The 17,233-nt window shown below is 37.7% G+C and overlaps 1 protein-coding gene across 10 annotated transcripts in view; it reads left to right on the top strand.

The window, feature by feature from the left end:
* The window catches only part of HERC1 (HECT and RLD domain containing E3 ubiquitin protein ligase family member 1), a 183,515-nt gene that overhangs the window by 61,696 nt on the left and 104,586 nt on the right, over positions 1-17,233 (top strand). For 7 of the 10 annotated variants that reach the window (XM_040970094.1, XM_040970093.1, XM_040970095.1 and 4 more), the window contains exons 17-24: positions 3,091-3,282; positions 6,776-6,997; positions 9,536-9,709; positions 11,858-11,972; positions 12,061-12,181; positions 13,272-13,443; positions 16,309-16,648; positions 17,079-17,199. In XM_040970094.1, coding sequence (XP_040826028.1) covers positions 3,091-3,282; positions 6,776-6,997; positions 9,536-9,709; positions 11,858-11,972; positions 12,061-12,181; positions 13,272-13,443; positions 16,309-16,648; positions 17,079-17,199 — 1,457 coding nt within the window. The remainder of the gene's footprint in view (positions 1-3,090; positions 3,283-6,775; positions 6,998-9,535; positions 9,710-11,857; positions 11,973-12,060; positions 12,182-13,271; positions 13,444-16,308; positions 16,649-17,078; positions 17,200-17,233) is intronic. The other 3 variants (XM_040970102.1, XM_040970101.1, XM_040970099.1) reach the window with 1 other exon arrangement.

The following is a 17,233-nucleotide window of genomic DNA, read 5'->3' as shown; positions in this document are numbered from 1 at the left end:
CCCCCATGGTGTATTCCTCCACCTTGTTGCATTACCATAGTTCAAATTCAGTTGAGATTCTTTCATTGCAAGCATTTACCAAGCATAAAGTCCAGCATCTTATTGTCCGGTTCAACGGTTTTTTGGGGAGACCATCTCTGGTCTGAAGGTAGAGCCAGCAAAGTATCATCCCGAGCAATTAAAAGCCCTGACATAACATCAGTAACAGTTAATATCGTTACGGAATTAATTGACATGGTATTGAGTAACCAATATGTTAAAAAAATGCAAGTTCTGAACTACATCCTGTAACTTCTTTGACATTTCAATTATTAGTTTATATACAACCAGGTTCTATACACCTTAAAATGGCTATAGATTATTATTCAGCTGTTTCGTGTCTATTTTAATTTTAGTATTTAGCAGTTTATCCGTTGAAGCATGATTTTACTGAACCTGGCTGTTTTTCGGGTAGTCTAACTCTATAACTCTAAGAAGACATATGTCCTCAGTTTAGGTGAACAGTTTTAGGCGAGGTGTGCAGAGAAATCTTCAATACCCTTGTGAGGAGTAACTAATCTTTGTGTCCCACCCAGTGAGGTCTAAGTGCATCCACGCTGACTGTTTCCTGTCTGATTTTAAGCTTTCCTTGCTGTTCTCTGTCTATTCTAGATTTTTTGTTTGTTTGTCAAACTTCATTTCAAAGCAGTACTATTCTGCCATAAAGAGAAGTGAAATTTTGCCCTTTGCATCAAAGTGGTTCCAGTTGGAAATCATTAAGTTTAGTGAAGTCCTAAAAGGACAAATATGTTATGTTCTCTCTGATATAGGTAATCAATACTCAAAGTGCAAAATGCATATAAGCAAATATATATGTATTAATATGCAGGAACTGTACAAGGGTGACTAGCACACCAGGCAGTAAAGGTACTATGCTGTATGTGTCTCTACTTCTGAATAAGACTCCCAATGAAACTTTTAAATATACCTCTGAAATACAAGGATTTCTACCTTTGCCTGTACTTATCATGTTTTGATACATTTAAACATCAGAAAGTTAAACTTGCAACTTGTACTAAGGGTCTATATACTATTGTGATAATATGGGAGAAGATGATGGGAGGAGAAAATGGGAAGGGAAGAAGGGGAGAGAGGAATCCCTGTACCTACAAAAATGTATTGAAGAAAACAGTAAAAAAAAAAAATTAATATGTATATAAGTATGTGTATATATATGTGTATGTAAGTATGTGTATATATAGTCATATATATGTATATATTGTCAAAGCAAAAAGATACAAAGTAATAAAAACATGCTCTAATATTATCTTTACTTAGAAACAGATTTGGTTTTAAAAATATGAAAAAGTTTTCCCACTACAATGCAAGCACTGTGAGGACAGAAGCATTTGGTGGCCTTGTTTATAGTTACAGCCTGTTTACCTAGAACACTGCCACTTCTGTTCCAGATGCTCAATAAATAGTGGAGCAGATTTTAAAATGATGATAAATTAATGAGCTAGAAAATCATAATATATCTTAGGGAAAGGAATTTATATCCTTTGAATTTGTTGGCACGGAAGGCTCAGTAGTTTTCATGAAGTGTCTTGGTGGTAACAAGGGCTTCAAAAAATAGAAAAATGGGATTGAGAAAAAATTTTATCAAGACTGATGTTATTGCACAGTGGGTTAAGCTGCCTCCTGCAATGTCCTCATCCTTTCTGAGCACTGATTTGTGTTTTCACTTTGTCCTGCGAATGCATCTGTGAAAGCAGCAGAGAATGGTCCAAGTACTTGAGCCTCTGCCACGTTCATCGGAAGCCAGGAGGGAGTTCCTGGCTCCTGACTTCTGCTTTGCCCAGCTGTGGCTGTTGCAGTCAATGGAGGAGTGAATGATTGGATGGAAGATCTTGTTGTCTGTCTCTTCTTCTCTCTTTGTAGCTCTTTGAAATAAATGTTTTTAAAAAGAGTAGATTATTTTGTGTGCTAATTGAACTTGTTTAAGTCTGGTTGAAAAATCAGAGTTGAAGTTTATTCACCTACTCAAACTGAGTAAACCCAAGGAACAACTAGTCGGTATCTCACTTGGCTGTTCCTCAAGCATGAGTTTAGTTTTGGTTTTTACTTTTCTTATATGATGAGGACATCGATTGAACCAGGTATAAAAAATAGAGATTTATGTGTGATTATCTATCACATTGAAAACTGAAGAATATGTCATCGAATTGGAAGAATACCTTTTTAGCTCACAGATTTTATTATTGATTAAGGAGGTAAATTATATTCCCTTCCTCACTTCCACACAGGATATTATCTATATGCAGAAAGAAGGCACACAGTGGGGTTGGTAATCACTTTCAGTAAAGGCCCCAAGAGGCAAATCTTACTACTTAAGGTAACAGTAGCTATGTCTTTGCATGGTCACTTTTGAGCTTTGTTGAAAGGTCATGCTTCCTGGAAACTAGCTGCTAGGCATCTTCAAAACATCATACTATCTTATCCTGACTGATTTAGGCTCTACATCTTTAAATGTACAAATGTGCATGCGTATGAGAGAGAGCTGAAAATCATGTATAGCTTTTTCATTAATGCACACTTCCCCATGAGTATTCTTTTTGTCTTTAAGATTTATTTTTTTTTATTGGAAAATGAGATATACAGGGGGAAGATCTTCCATCCAATCATTCACTCCCCAACTGGCCACAATGGCCAGAACTAAGCCCATCTGAAGCCAGGAGCCAGGAGCTTCTTCCTCATCTCCCTCACGGGTGCAGGGTCCCAAGGCTTAGGGCCATCCTTGACTGCTTTCCCAGGCCACAAGCAGGGAGCTGGATGGGAAGTGGTGCTGCTGGGATTAGAACCAGCACCGATATGGGATCCTGGTGCAGTAAGGTGAGGGCTTCAGCTGCTAGGCTATCATGCTAAGCCCCCACCCCATGAATATTCTAAACATGTTTTGTATAGTACAAAAGTAGTTATCACGAGGTGTTCAACAAAATCACTGAATTAGTCTACTAAAATACTATTTCAAACCTAAGTACTATTTCTTGGGTTCTTATTTTAAAGTTTGTGGAAAGAGTTGATCCTAATTGTTTTTCTTGCCCTTCACAGATGTGATATATGTTTCAGCTGCAGGCAGTATGCTCTGCCAGATTGTTAACTCCTTGCTGTTGCTCCCTGTGTCAGTGGCTCGGCCGTTACTAAGTTACCTCCTCGACCTGTTGCCCCCTCTTGATTGCCTTAATAGACTCTTGCCAGCCGCTGCTCTTTTGGAGGACCAAGAGTTACAGTGGCCTCTGCATGGTAAGTAAGTGCAAATAATGCTTTGGAGGAAAAATGTGTCTCTTGTATGTCAGGTATTCAAAAAGATGAGGTTATCTTTTTAAACTTTCAGTGTATAGTAGGCACCTGAGATGGAACAATTTAAAATTTAAGATAGTTGTCCTTAGAGGTAGGTAATGAAAAGTGTCTTTATAGGTATTAGGTTTTAAATATTTGTTGATTCTAAAATGTTATTTTGTTCAAGTTTTAACATAGTTGAAATTGAGATGCATCTTTCAGTAATTGCTAGGAAAGCACTGTGTAACAAAGTTTTTTTCTTAGAGGTGCTTTTTACAATCAGCTTGTCAGTTTCAATTAAAAGATTTTATTTCTTAGGTATGGATAGTTTGATTTTAAAGGCAGATGGACAGAGAAATATAAAGGGAGGGAAGAAAGGTGGGGCTGAGGGAGGGAGGAAGGGAGGAGGGGAGAAAGAGAGAGCAAGCTTCTGTCTGTTGATTTCACTCCCCAGATGTCTGTAAAAGTTAAGTTTCTGCTGGGTAGAAGCCAGGAGCCATGGCCTCCATCCTGGTCTCCTTATGTGAGTGGCAGGTGTCCAAGTATTTGGTCTGTCTTCTGCTACCTTCTCTGGCACATTAATATGGAGCTGCACTAGCAACAGAGCAGTTGGTAGTTGAATTGGCACTCTTACACAGGATTCTTTCCTTGCAAGTGGTGGTTTAACTTGGAATGCCACAGTAAGTGCCTCATGATTTTGGTTTTTAAATATCTGATGGTAAGATTTTTGCTCTTTGGTTGAATGTTTTGGTTTCTATTTCACTTGTTGAATGAATATAGGCATTAGGAAGCTATCTTTCATTGTTTTTCTTCTAGATGGTTAATGAGGAACATCCTGATTTTAGACCAGGCACTTGGATTGATCTATATCTATATCTATATCTCAATATAGATATATAGACATATATAGTTAGTTCTTCTAGACAGTTGCATAGAGCCTTAAACATTATATCTAGAAGAATATCACTGGGTTTTTTCAGTGACCCTGTCCATGATAAGAATATTAAGGGACTTTATTCCTGATGTGTTAAAAAGCAAAGTCTCTCAAATTTAAACAAGATGGCTTGTTTTATTGTGAAGACTCCTGGCATGAAACATAAAAAGATGTAGATTTAGTCTTAGCTCTGCTAATTACTTGTATGATCTTGGGACTGTCATTCACTACTTCTTAGAACCTTGCAGATTTTTTTTTTTTTAACCTTGAGAGTATTGCAGTTGGATGAGGTGGCCTTGAGGACCTTACAGTTTTGTGACTACTGAATTTAGATGAAATCTAAGTATCAAACTTACCAGATTGGGTTTTATAAGGAACTGCTCCAGATTTAGTCTTCCTTTTCTAAAATGGTCTTAGAGCTTATAAAATTGAGTTAGGTGTCATTTTTGTTTTAACTTTCTGCATCTGTATAATTGATATTTTCCTGTAATTTTTCCTTTTTCATCCTCTGTTTGCTTAATTTCTACTTCCAAAATTACATCTTCCTCATAGCATGAATTTGAAATTGTTCTGCTTTTTATCTTTTCTCTGAAATAATTTGTGTAAGATAGGAGTCTTCTCTCAAGTTTAGAAATTTACCTATGAATGGCTATGAGAGTAAACTCTTTTTTAAGATTTATTTTTATTGGAAAGTCAGATATACAGAGAGGAGGAGAGACAGAAAGGAACATCTTCTGTTTGTGGGTTCACTCCCTAAGCAGCCACAATGGCCAGAGCTGAGCCAATCTAAAACCAGGAGACTGGAGCCTCTTCCTGGTCTCCCATGCGGGTGCAGGATCCTAAAGCATTGGGCCATCCTAGACTGCTTTCCCAGGCCACAAACAGGGAGCTGGATGGGAAGTAGGACCATCGGGATTAACACTGGTACCCATATGGGATGCTGGTGCATGCGAGGCGAGGACTTTAGCCAATAGGCTACTGTGCCAGGCATGGGAGCAACTTTTCTTTAATGATTATTCATCATCTTAAGCTTTTTGTTTCCGTTCAAGTCCATTTTGGAAATTTATGTTTTTTTTTTTTTCAGAAAATATTTTGTTGGTTATCAAATTTACTGGTATGAAATTGTTATTCAGTCATAGTTTTTTTGTTTTGTTTTTGATGGTTTTTTTTTAGTATATATTTTTTATTAATTACATTGCATTATGTGACACAGTTTCATAGGCTCTGGGGATCCCCCAACCCCTCCTCATATTCTCCCCCCATGGTGGATTCCTCCACCTTGTTGCTGTATTACATTTCAAATTCAGTCAGATTCTTTCATTGCAAGAGTATACCAAGCATAGAGTCCAACATCAAATTGTCCAGGTAAATTCAGGTCTTTGGGAGACCATCTCTGGTCTGAAGGCAGAGCTGGCAGAATATCATCCCAATCAATTAAAAGCCACAGCATAACATCAGGGACAATTTACATGGTATTGAGTAACAAATATGTTAAAAAATGCAGGTTTTTTTTTAAAGATTTATTTATTTTTATTGGAAAGTCAGATATACAGAGAGGAGAAGAGACAGAGAGAAAGATCTTCCGTCTGATGATTCACTCCCCAAGTGAGCACAACGGCTGGTGCTATGCCAATCCAAAACCAGGAGCCAGGCACCTCCTCCAGGTCTGCCACACGGGTGCAGGGTCCAAAGCTTTGGGCCGTCCTCAACTGCTTTCCCAGGGCACAAATACGGAGCTGGATGGGAAGTGGGGCTGCCGGGATTAGAACTGGTGCCCATACGGGATCCTGGCGCGTTTAGGGCGAGGACTTTAGCTGCTAGGCCACACCGCTGGGCTCCCCTCCCCCCAAATGCAAGTTCTTAAGCACATCCTGTGACTACTTCATTGCCATTTCAATTTTAGTTTATACCCAGAACAGGCTGCTATACACCAGTCATGTTTTTTGTAAATTTCTACTTTATCTGTGGTTTGTATGTTCCCTTTTTATTCTTTCTTTTATAAAGTTTATAGCAGCTTTTAAACTATATGCATTTCTTTTTGAATTTGTTAATCTCTTGTTCATTTCATTGATATGTTATGGTTAACTCATTTTTTTAACCTGAAAAACTTTAAAACAAATGCACAATAAAACTGCTGGTCTGGATCTTAGTACAAGATCGTTCTGAATTCAAGCCTTCAAATAATTAACTACTAATGTGTCATTTTATTGGATAAATCTTGGTTTTGGAGGAGTAAGTCCACAGTACAGAATGTTGAGCTGTATAATGAATAACGGATAGAATCCATTGGGGGTTATTTAGTCATACATTGTTTTAAAAGAAAAGCTTATTTGCTAACATAACTTGTCTGAATATATTTTGAATTAACCAGGTATAAAAAAGAATATATCTTGAAGGTATTAAAATTTGTTTTCACTCTAACATGTTGTGGTTTGATACTGTAGTACAATAAAGACCCTGCGAATGCTTTTAAGTTTGAGTAGTACCACATAAACAGATGATTACTATTGGTTTTGTCTTTAGGAGGGCCAGAATTAATCGATCCTGCTGGTGTGCCTTTACCTCAGCCAGCTCAGTCCTGGGTTTGGCTTGTGGATCTGGAAAGAACCATTGCTCTCCTCATTGGACGGTGTCTTGGTGGCATGCTTCAGGGTTCCCCAGTGTCTCCCGAGGAACAGGACACTGCATATTGGATGAAAACGCCACTTTTCAGTGATGGTGTAGAAATGGACACTCCTCAGTTAGGTAACGTATGTCTTTGCAGCATTTAAAATACGTGCTTGGTTGTACCTGTGTTGGAGATGTCGTCATTTTCAGTTTGCCGAATATCGAACTGATGATAGGTTTGGACTATCAGCAGAGCTGGGGTTAGAGATTACAACTTGAAATCCCACAGGAAACAAATAAATCTTGCAGCATGGCATGGTGCAAAGGGGCTGTTGGGCTAGGAATGTGGAGATCTGATACCATAGTTGTTTATCACTCATTTTCGAGAAAGTCATCTAAGTCACAGGAGTGAGGAAAGTGCCTTATTATGTGTGTTCTGGGAGTGGGAGTTATCAGACTGCTTTGTAGAAAAGAAAGCACTATGAGGTACTATTATTACCAGTGCCCAGTTTTCAGTGATGTGGCAGTCTCTTTTCCTGACAGCCTGTCCTGCTTTCCTGATAATGTTACCTTATGTGATTGCCGATGTTTTCTTCTCCATTTGGTGTCTTTGGAGTTCTTTTTCCTGCCTCATCACCAGTTTTTCTGCTTTGTTGGCAGGTTAGCTCTCAGATTGAATACTGTTGTCACAACGGATAAGCTAGTTTTATCTGGGATCGTTTCATCTCTCTGGGCTTCTAATATTGATCCTATAAAATAATGAGTTGCATTAGATAACCTTACAATTTCATTAATTTAAAATTCATTATTTCTGTGATAAGACAAAGAAATATGGAATGTCCACAAATTAAAATCTAGGAGATATTGAGGAAATGAAAGAATGAGAAGAAAGTAAAAAAGAAGGAAAATGAGTGAAGGAAGGAAAAAGAAGGGAGGGAGGAGAGAGGGAAGGAGGGAGAGAAAAAAAAGAAAAGATTGAAAAGAAAGGAAGACACAATGAAGGGCTGTAATTTCAGTGTGATAAAGGAAGAGGTTGAAGATTTTCCTGCTTTTGCACATTCATCATTTGATTTATGTATTAGAAAGTGATTTGGCTATAGCTGATTAATGTTAGCATGGAGGTATATTTGCATTAAAGAAAGTAAAATCTTGGGTTGCAGGATGTGAAGATAATTCTGGCCTTGTTGGTGCTTAACCCTTTGCAGTCCCCAATGATCTGAGAACAGAAATACCTGTGTTTCTATCTTCCTCATATTCTTGTATTTACTCAATAAAATGTCCTTTAACATGAATATTCAATTTCAGCTTTAGTATTATTTTTCAGTTTTAAATTATAAAATCATAAGCTATTAAAATGTTATTCTTTGCTTAAATCATTATACACATTAAAGGATATTATCTTTTTAAATTGTGGATATGTAATAATTCAATTAGATTATGTGTTAAATTGACTTTGGTTTATTTTTTTTAAGATTTATTTATTTTTACTAGAAAGTCAGATATACAGAGAGGAGGAGAGAGAGAGAGAGGAAGATCTTCCGTCTGATGATTTACTCCCCAAGTGAGCGCAACAGCCGGTGCTGCGCTGATCTGAAGCCATGACCCAGGAACTTCCTCCGGGTCTGCCACACGGATGCAGGATCCCAAAACATTGGGTCGTGAGTGCTTTCCCAGGCCACAAGCAGGGAGCTGGATGGGAAGTGGAGCTGCCAGGATTAGAACTGGTGCTCATACAGGATCCCGGCGTGTTCAAGGCGAGGACTTTAGCTGCTAGGCCACACCGCCTGGGGCCCCTCCCCCCCCCCTTTTTTTTTAAAGAAAAGTGACTTTGGTAATAGCCAAGAACCTGACCATCATTAGAGCATTGTTTTGATTGCTTTAAAGTGTTAAATAGGGCCCGGCAAAGTGGCCTAGCGGCTAAAGTTCGTGCCTTGAATGTGCCAGGTTCCCATATGGGCGCCGGTTCTAATCCCAGTAGCCCCGCTTCCCATCCAGCTCCCTGATTTTGGCCTAGGAAAACAGTCGAGGATGACCCAAAGCCGTGGGACCCTGCACCCGTGTGGGAGACTGGGAGGAGGCTTCTGGCTCCTGGCTTCAAATTGGCTCAACTCTGGTCAGTGCAGCTGCTTGGGAAGTGAATCATCAGACAAGATTTTCCTTTCTGTCTCTCCTCCTCTATGTATACAGCTGCCTTTCAAATAAAAATAAATAATTCTTTTACAAATGTTAAATTAGTTTTGAATGCTAAAGACCCAATTGAGAAGTTAGGTACCAATTAAACAAGAATATGTATTATTTGAGTAATTCTTCATGGTATTTTTGATGCTTCCTGTATAATTCTTAATTATTATTTTATTTTAAGTGTAGTACAGTCTCTGTCTGGTACTTTTCCTAGTGCTCCCATGTTTCTCAAGGATGTTGTTACATTTTGAATAAAACAGCTTTCAGTTACTACAGACTGTGTGCTGCAGGTGTTGGATAGGGAGCATCTCTGGCCTCTACCTGGAGCATCACATCCTTCTGAAGGGAGTTAGGGGGTGATGTTACCTCCAACTGGAAAACGTTACAGAGTTTACCTTGGTAATATCTTTTAGACACTTAAATATTATGCTAAAAGCAGTATCAGAATCTCTGAGGTTTAAAATTATAACTTAAGTATTCTTTTCTTTTTTTTAGATAAATGTATGAGTTGCCTATTAGAAGTAGCTCTTTCGGGAAATGAAGAACAGAAGCCTTTTGATTATAAATTGCGGCCCGAAATTGCTGTCTATGTGGATTTGGCATTGGGTTGTTCTAAGGAGCCAGCACGAAGCCTTTGGATCAGCATGCAAGATTATGCTGTTAGCAAAGGTAAAAACAGGATAAAGGAGTAAATATATAGTTAGCCCATAATGCTACTATATATGTAATTATTTTTGTGTGGAAATCACTTTTTTTTAAAACAATGTTTTGTAAGTAACATTTGAAAATAACTTCCTTGACCCATTGTGGAATATATCTTAGATATATTTTTCATACATGTATCCCCCTTGCAGCAAACCTTCTGTGTGCAAATCAGATTCATGTAATAAATTCATTGTACTAATTTAAGTAAAATATTCCATGCTGTGTACACGGGTCTGGTGTAAGTCTGTTTTATGAATCTCGATCATTTGCAAGCCCTGGTTTAATAGCTGAAGCATTGCATACTTGCAAGTCTAGGCTCTGGGCCCAATTAACATTTCTCAGTCTATAAAGAGCTTGCTGGTAATGATAGCAGTTTGAGACAAGGCATACCTATTAAGTACAGTGGTGGAGTGCTATGCAAACAAGTGTGATGTTTCAGTTTCCAGTAACATTTGATTAGTAAAATTAATCTATGTGTAAGTTTTCAGTAATGTACCTGAGTGGTTTTTAGCCATTATGTTCTTCAACACTGGCTTTGATTGGTTCAGAAGTATGCGTGTCTAATAGTCTGCCTTCATGTTACTGTATTTTATGCCAGCTTTAGTTTGGAAAATCTTTGGATTTTCTTCTTTCTATGATAAAAATGGTAAATAAATTTTCACTTTTCAAGACAAAATTAATTTATTTGAAAGGCAGAGTGACCAAGAAAGTGATCTTTCGCCTACTGGCTCATTTCCCAAATGGCTGAAAGAACCAGGTCTGGGCCAAATTGAAGCCAGAACAGCATTTGATCTTTTGCGTGGGTGGCAGGGGTCCAAATACTTGAGTCATTTTCCGCTGTTTTCCTAAAGGCATTAGCAGAGAGCTGGATCAGAAGTGGAGCAACCAAGACTTGAATGGTGCTCCTGTACATCACAGTGGCAGCCCCCAAGTTTTCACCTTTTGTTGACTTTTATTTTTATAAATAAAATTCAATAAGACAACATATTGAGATCTTTAAAACACCAGTGAGAAGATACCTTTCAAAGTTTAGTTTCATCTGTTTTGTTTGTTATTCATTCATTCATTTCTGTGTAAATATTTTATTTCTTACTTAAATGTGTTCACAGTGTCTCTTTTCCTGGCTTCAAATATTATAGATATATGACCTTGATTAGCTTATTTATTGTCTCACTAAGATATGTAATAGTTTTTAAAACTGGCCCCTTCAGAACAACTTCGTGTGGTCTTCCTTTCTCAGTAAATCTTAACTACATTTTATGTATATTGAGAGTTCACTTAGACTTCTCTTATATTCTCATGTTATACATCTGTTCCATCAACAAATTCTGTCCACTGCACCTTCAAATACATAGGACCTTTACTTCAAGTACTTATGGGACTTCTCAATATCTTCTATTTCTGCTCTGCTCTGAGCCTGCATAATTTCTTACTTGTATTGGTATAAATTGCTTTCTGCTGTTGATGTCCCTGTAGTTGGTTCTTCACTTAGCAGTCAGAGTGAGCTTTCAAAAACACAGGTCATATCATATTGTGTCTCTGTTCCAAACCTCTAATGCCATATCTCATTTCCTTTGAGTAAAACCTGGGAGGTTTGCTCTGGGTTGTAAGGTCAATGTTATTTAATCCTTGTCAGCTCTCTGACGTCTCCTTCAAATCTGCTTGCCCAATCTGCTCTGGTCACACTGGCTCGCTTAAGCATACTTCATTAGCTTTTCCTGAGGGGACCCTGTTTCTTCTACTTTGTTTATATCTATACTCAAGTTTGCCCTTATTAGAAACTTTCTTAAAGAACCCTAATTAAAACAGTAACCCACAATGCATCCAGTTTTTCTTGCTCTGCTTTATTTTTCTGCTCAGTACTTTCCTGTTAATTTTTAAAAATTACTTTCCCTCTCCCACCTTTTCCCACTAACAGGAATATAAGCTCTTGAGATCAGAGATTAGTTCTGTTTGCTGTTAATCTTGAGCACCTGGCACGGCATATGCACCTGTTAACTGTGCAGAACCATGACAGCTCAGGTGTTAGATTATTACAACTATTAAAATTCCCTCTGAACAATTTCCCAAGCCCTTTTAAATGTCAGTGCATCTTTTCTTCTTTTTTTCCAGATTGGGACAGTGCAACTTTAAGTAATGAGTCACTGTTAGACACCGTGTCTAGATTTGTTCTTGCAGCTCTTCTGAAACACACCAATTTACTTAGTCAAGCCTGTGGAGAAAGCCGGCAAGTAACTTAAAACTATCCTCAGAGAAGTGTTTTCTCTCATGTTGTTAGAAATTACATAACTTTTCTATTTTGGTTCTTTATTTAGATATCAGCCTGGTAAAAGCTTATCAGAAGTGTATCGTTGTGTATACAAAGTTCGAAGTCGTTTACTTGCTTGCAAGAATCTTGAACTTATTCAGACCAGGTCATCATCACGAGACAGATGGGTAAAGTTGGAAATCAATTTCTGTTTTACTGTGTTTATCTGAGAGATAGCTTCATACTTGTTTATGTGAAGCAAAAATGCCTTGGTTGTCACAGACAATAAATGTTGAATAATTCCTTTCTAAAAGTTTTTCCATTTTTCAGTGTTGTAGGTATATCGCTTCCTCCCATCCTCTCTTCCCTATCTCCCCTCATTTGCACAGCTTAGGACCAAAGGGCTAGCGATTGAAGTTTCATTATTAGCTGTATGTAAAGAAAATAGGCCATCTAATGATTGAAATGAAGTGTTAAAGACAATCCAGAAGTGAATCTTGGTGTAAAAAATGATCTGTAAAATACCGGATAATCCTGATAACATCCTATAAGTATAAATTTAAATCTTGGCAGTGCATCATCTTCAGAATGCTCACATTAAAGCTTCATCCATAAGATGTTTTGCAATCCGTTATTTAGTTCTTAGACTTTGAAAGCCAGACTGTGTCTCAGTATCTGTGTTCTAGTATACAAAAGTCTAGCAGTCAGAGGGGAACTGACTGTGGATCTGATTGTTTGAGGCTGATCTTGAAAGTCCATGGAATACTATATTAGATTGCTATTTTGTTGAGGCTAATATTTGAAGCTCACATATTAAAAGGATAAATGACCTAAAAATTATTAAACATTATTTATGCATATAAATACAAAGTTTGTTATACAGAGTAGTAACAAACAACTTGAATAAAACTAAATGGTATAAAAATCACATTATTTAATTAACTATTGTGCTTGGTGCATCATACTGAATATAAGTTTCAGCTCTGCAGGAGTGACATCTGAATGGTGATACAAACTGGAATCAGTTTATAGTATGACATTCTAATTTAAAAAATGCCAAGTAAGAGAGAGCATATGTGTGTCTGTGTGTATATTATACTTGCATACTTTCTAAGTTTAAAATGTACCCAGTATATTTCTTGATTTTCAGTTGTAAAATTCATGTGTTATTGCTGACAGTAATGTTTTCCATGATAGAAAAGTTAAGATTTTATGAAGCTTTACATATTTTTCTTTATGAAAATTGTATTGAGTGTAGTTTGTGATTATTTCTTGAAGATTTCAGACAACCAAGACTCTGCAGACACTGATCCTCAGGAGCATTCCTTTACCCGGACCATTGACGAAGAGGCTGAGATGGAAGAGCAGGCTGAGAGAGATCGGGAAGAGGGTCATCCAGAGGCAGAGGATGAGGAGGAAGAGCGGGAGCACGAAGTGATGACAGCTGGCAGTGAGTACATCTTCCTTGTTTATAGATAGCACAGTATGATTTGTTTTTTGCTTGAGAAACTGATTTTTATGATTTTTCTAAAAGGATCTGATATTTTGCTGATGTTCTGAGTCCGTGTTAGCTAACATGTTAGGAGGCTTTTAACATTTGTGCCACTGACATTCTAATGCTTTTGGATTACATGTTCAGGGCTAAAAAAGTGTGCAGGCAGGCGATTTGAGCCTGATTTATACTACCCTCGCACAAGAAATGACAGCCATCAATCCTTAGATAAGAACATTCAAAGTATGTCCTCTGAGTGTGTCCAAGTTGTCCAACTTGGCAGACCTAGAATCTTTTTTTCTGCCTACTAGGACAGACAAATTATTTTCCATGTGTGGAACTTCTGCAATTGTAATTCTCAACTACATTGATCTTTCAAGAAGGAACAAGAGTATATGTTAGAATATTGCTGCTGGGTTAATAAACCTACTCATACTTTTGTATTCCAAGGTTACAGACAGTTTTAAAAAGTAACTCTTAAGTATTTAAAGTGAAGTGGCAAAGTGACACATTTATGTATATGTATTAATATTTTCTGTTTGATTTGGATTTTTCAGTTTAAAGTATGTATTCAATCTGTGACATAGAGTATTATGATTAGTCATGTTTTGGCGTTGAAATTGCATATATACATCAGTTTGACACTATCATCAAGTTATTTGTGTTCTCATACTTCTAATTGTGCAGAGGCTCAAATCAAAACTAAAAACCATTTAAACTTCAGGAAATGATGATATCAGTGGAAAAGATGAGATTGGAGATGAGAAAGGAGGATAATTGTATAAGTATTCAGAAAGTTTATGAAAAATATGTAAACAAACTGAATAAAGCTGAAAATCTTTTACACCAAAATAAACATCTTTTTAAAAATTTACTGATGGTGGAGGCAACACTCCCATCTGTGGTTTCATTTTCCAAAAACTGGGGGCCTTGGAGTTTCAAGCTCAATCCAGATCTCCCATGTAGGTGGCAGGATTCAAGGTACTTGGAATCCGACTACTAGTCCAGCCTTCCAGTGTCTGTGTTAGTAAGAAGCTGCAGGCCAGAGCCAGACTATCAAACTCAGATGCTTTGATGTCTAAACTACAATGCCCAATACCCACCCCACATTTATGTCTTAATTCCATTTTCTACAAAGTTTCTGAAGTATCATTATATTTTAAAAACCTAGGTTGAGAAAAATGTAGTTGAACTTAGAAGTAGACTTAGAAATTATTTTTTTTAAAGATTTATTCTTTATTACAAAGTCACATATACAGAGAGGAAGATCTTCTGTCCGATGATTCAGTCCCCAAGTGAGCGCAATGGCCGGTGCTGCGCCGATCTGAAGCCAGGAACCTTGAACCTCTTCCAGGTTTCCCACATGAGTGCAGGGTCCCAAAGCTTTGGGCCGTCCTTGACTGCTTTCCCAGGCCACAAGCAGGGAGCTGGAAGGGAAGTGGAGCTTCCAGGATTAGAACCAGCGCCCATATGGGATTCCGGTGCGTTGAAGGCGAGGACTTTAGCTGCTAGGCCACGCCGCCGGGCCCTAGACTTAGAAATTCTTAGAAGCAAAGGCTGAAGAAGACAACAGAGTACACAGTTTAACCTTAGTTTTTTTTTTTTTTTTAGAAAGAAACCCCTAATAGTCATCTGGGGAATAGTTTTAAATGAGTTATGATTTGTTTGCACCTCAGATTATATTCTGGGCCCTGACAAAGTGTATCACATAGGTTAATTTAATTCTCACAACAGTCTTTTGAGATAAATTTTGGTATTACCGCATTCTAAAGACAGATTTACTGACCTTTAAGGAGGTAAAGTTGTGTACCTTGGGCCATAGTTGGTAGTAGCTGAAAATAGATACATGTCTGCTTAACACTTTTTAACCATTCTGTTAACTACTTACATTGGTTTCTAGCTCTGGACTCTTGAGAGTGTGAGTTATTTGTTACTTTGATTTTACTAAATTATGGACCTTACCATCAAAATGAAAATAATTATAAAATCCACACATCTGATTTTTAAAATGGTACTTTCAAATAAATAGGATAGTGTCTTTCTGTCTTTCATGCCTGAGTTTCTCATGAAGAATTTTTTCTTTACTCCAAATTTGAGGCAAAAGTTAATTGGCTAGTGAACTATCTTTTATTGCCTCAGACCTTATTAACTACACTGACTTCCAACACTGGTGACTTGTGGAAAGGCTGCCATCAGATGGGCCCTTCTGGTGATGGCCATGGAACTGCAGGCAGTCTTGTTCATATGATAACCTGATTCTGTTTCCACGAGATTTTGGTGCTGTACTTGTATAATGTATTTAACCTATAGCAAAGCATAGCTGTTAGGAATGCTATGAATAAATAAGTATTGTGTTTCTTTTGTTACCTGCCTGGATATTTCTGAAATAAGCAGTTGTTCTTGTCCAGCTTAGTTCCTCATAAGCTTCAGGGGTTTTTGCAGTCAGCCAGTGGGCCTATTAAAACAAGCATTGCTAGGCTTCCCTCCCAGAACTTCTTGTTTGTAAGATCTAGGATCGGCCTGATAATTTCTTAACAAGTGCCCATCTGCTGCTGCTGCTGCTGCTGCAGTCTAGAACTGTGCTTTGAAAACCATTAATCTAACTTATTAAAATTTTTGAAATAAAATTAGCCATATTTAAATTCTATAAAGGCATATAAATATTTTCTGGTATAACTACATGAAAAGTGAAAATTTTTATATAGTTATTTCTATGTTGTAATAAATCTCTAAAAACTACTTTTTTACTCTGTTGAGTTTTTGATCGAAACTTTGACTATTTTTATTGTTATTTTCTTTGCTCTTGTCTCCCCATGTGTTAAGACCTTGTTTTTGTGTTGCATGTTACAGAAATCTTTCAGTGTTTCCTCTCAGCCCGTGAAGTAGCTCGTAGCCGAGACCGAGATAGAATGAACAGTGGGGCAGGGTCTGGGGCTCGAGCTGATGATCCACCTGCTCAGTCTCAGCAAGAGCGAAGGGTCAGCACAGACCTTCCCGAGGGTCAGGACGTGTACACGGCTGCCTGCAACTCTGTGATCCATCGGTGTGCCCTGTTAATATTAGGAGTAAGTCCTGTGATTGATGAACTTCAGAAGCGAAGGGAGGAAGGACAGTTGCAGCAGCCCTCAGCAAGCACCTCTGAAGGAGGTGGACTCATGACCAGGTACGACTGGCTAGAAACCTAAAACATTACCTGCCACCACTTGTTACTTCATGCATTGAAATGGTTTCTTTTTAAGGTTACAGTATTCTTCTGAATTTAATACCAACATGGAGGAGGAGATGCAAATTAATTTAAAAGTGATACCAATTGAGCATAAAATGCAAATTTCCTATGAATAGGGACAGTTTTCCATACACATAAAACTTGAAAAATGTGGGGAGTTACTTATATTTCTTGGTGATTGGAAGACATGCAGGATACTTTGATTTAATTGAGAAAACTTAGGCTATGTGTTAAGAGTCCAGTTTCCCATCAAGAGACATAATTACTTCTCTCAATGTTTATATTATTGGTATGTTGCTAGTTGTATTCAATTTTATGTTTACTAACAGTCTGAAATAAAAAAAATTTTTTTGTCCATGTGAGACAGGAGTGAAAGTCTTACTGCAGAGAACCGGCTAGTCCATGCAAATCCTAATTATAGACTAATCAAATCAAGGAGTGAATCTGACTTGTCTCAGCCCGAATCAGATGAAGAGGGCTACACACTGGTAGGTATACATAGAGTTAGAGGAGAATATTTTT

This window comes from Ochotona curzoniae, unplaced genomic scaffold, assembly GCF_017591425.1.
Source record: "Ochotona curzoniae isolate NIBS_2020 unplaced genomic scaffold, NIBS_Ocur_1.0 scaffold_4701, whole genome shotgun sequence".
NCBI classification, from domain to species: Eukaryota; Metazoa; Chordata; class Mammalia; order Lagomorpha; family Ochotonidae; genus Ochotona; species Ochotona curzoniae.
The sequence above is the reverse complement of the archived record's forward strand: the minus strand, read 5'-3'. Positions and strand labels throughout refer to the sequence as shown.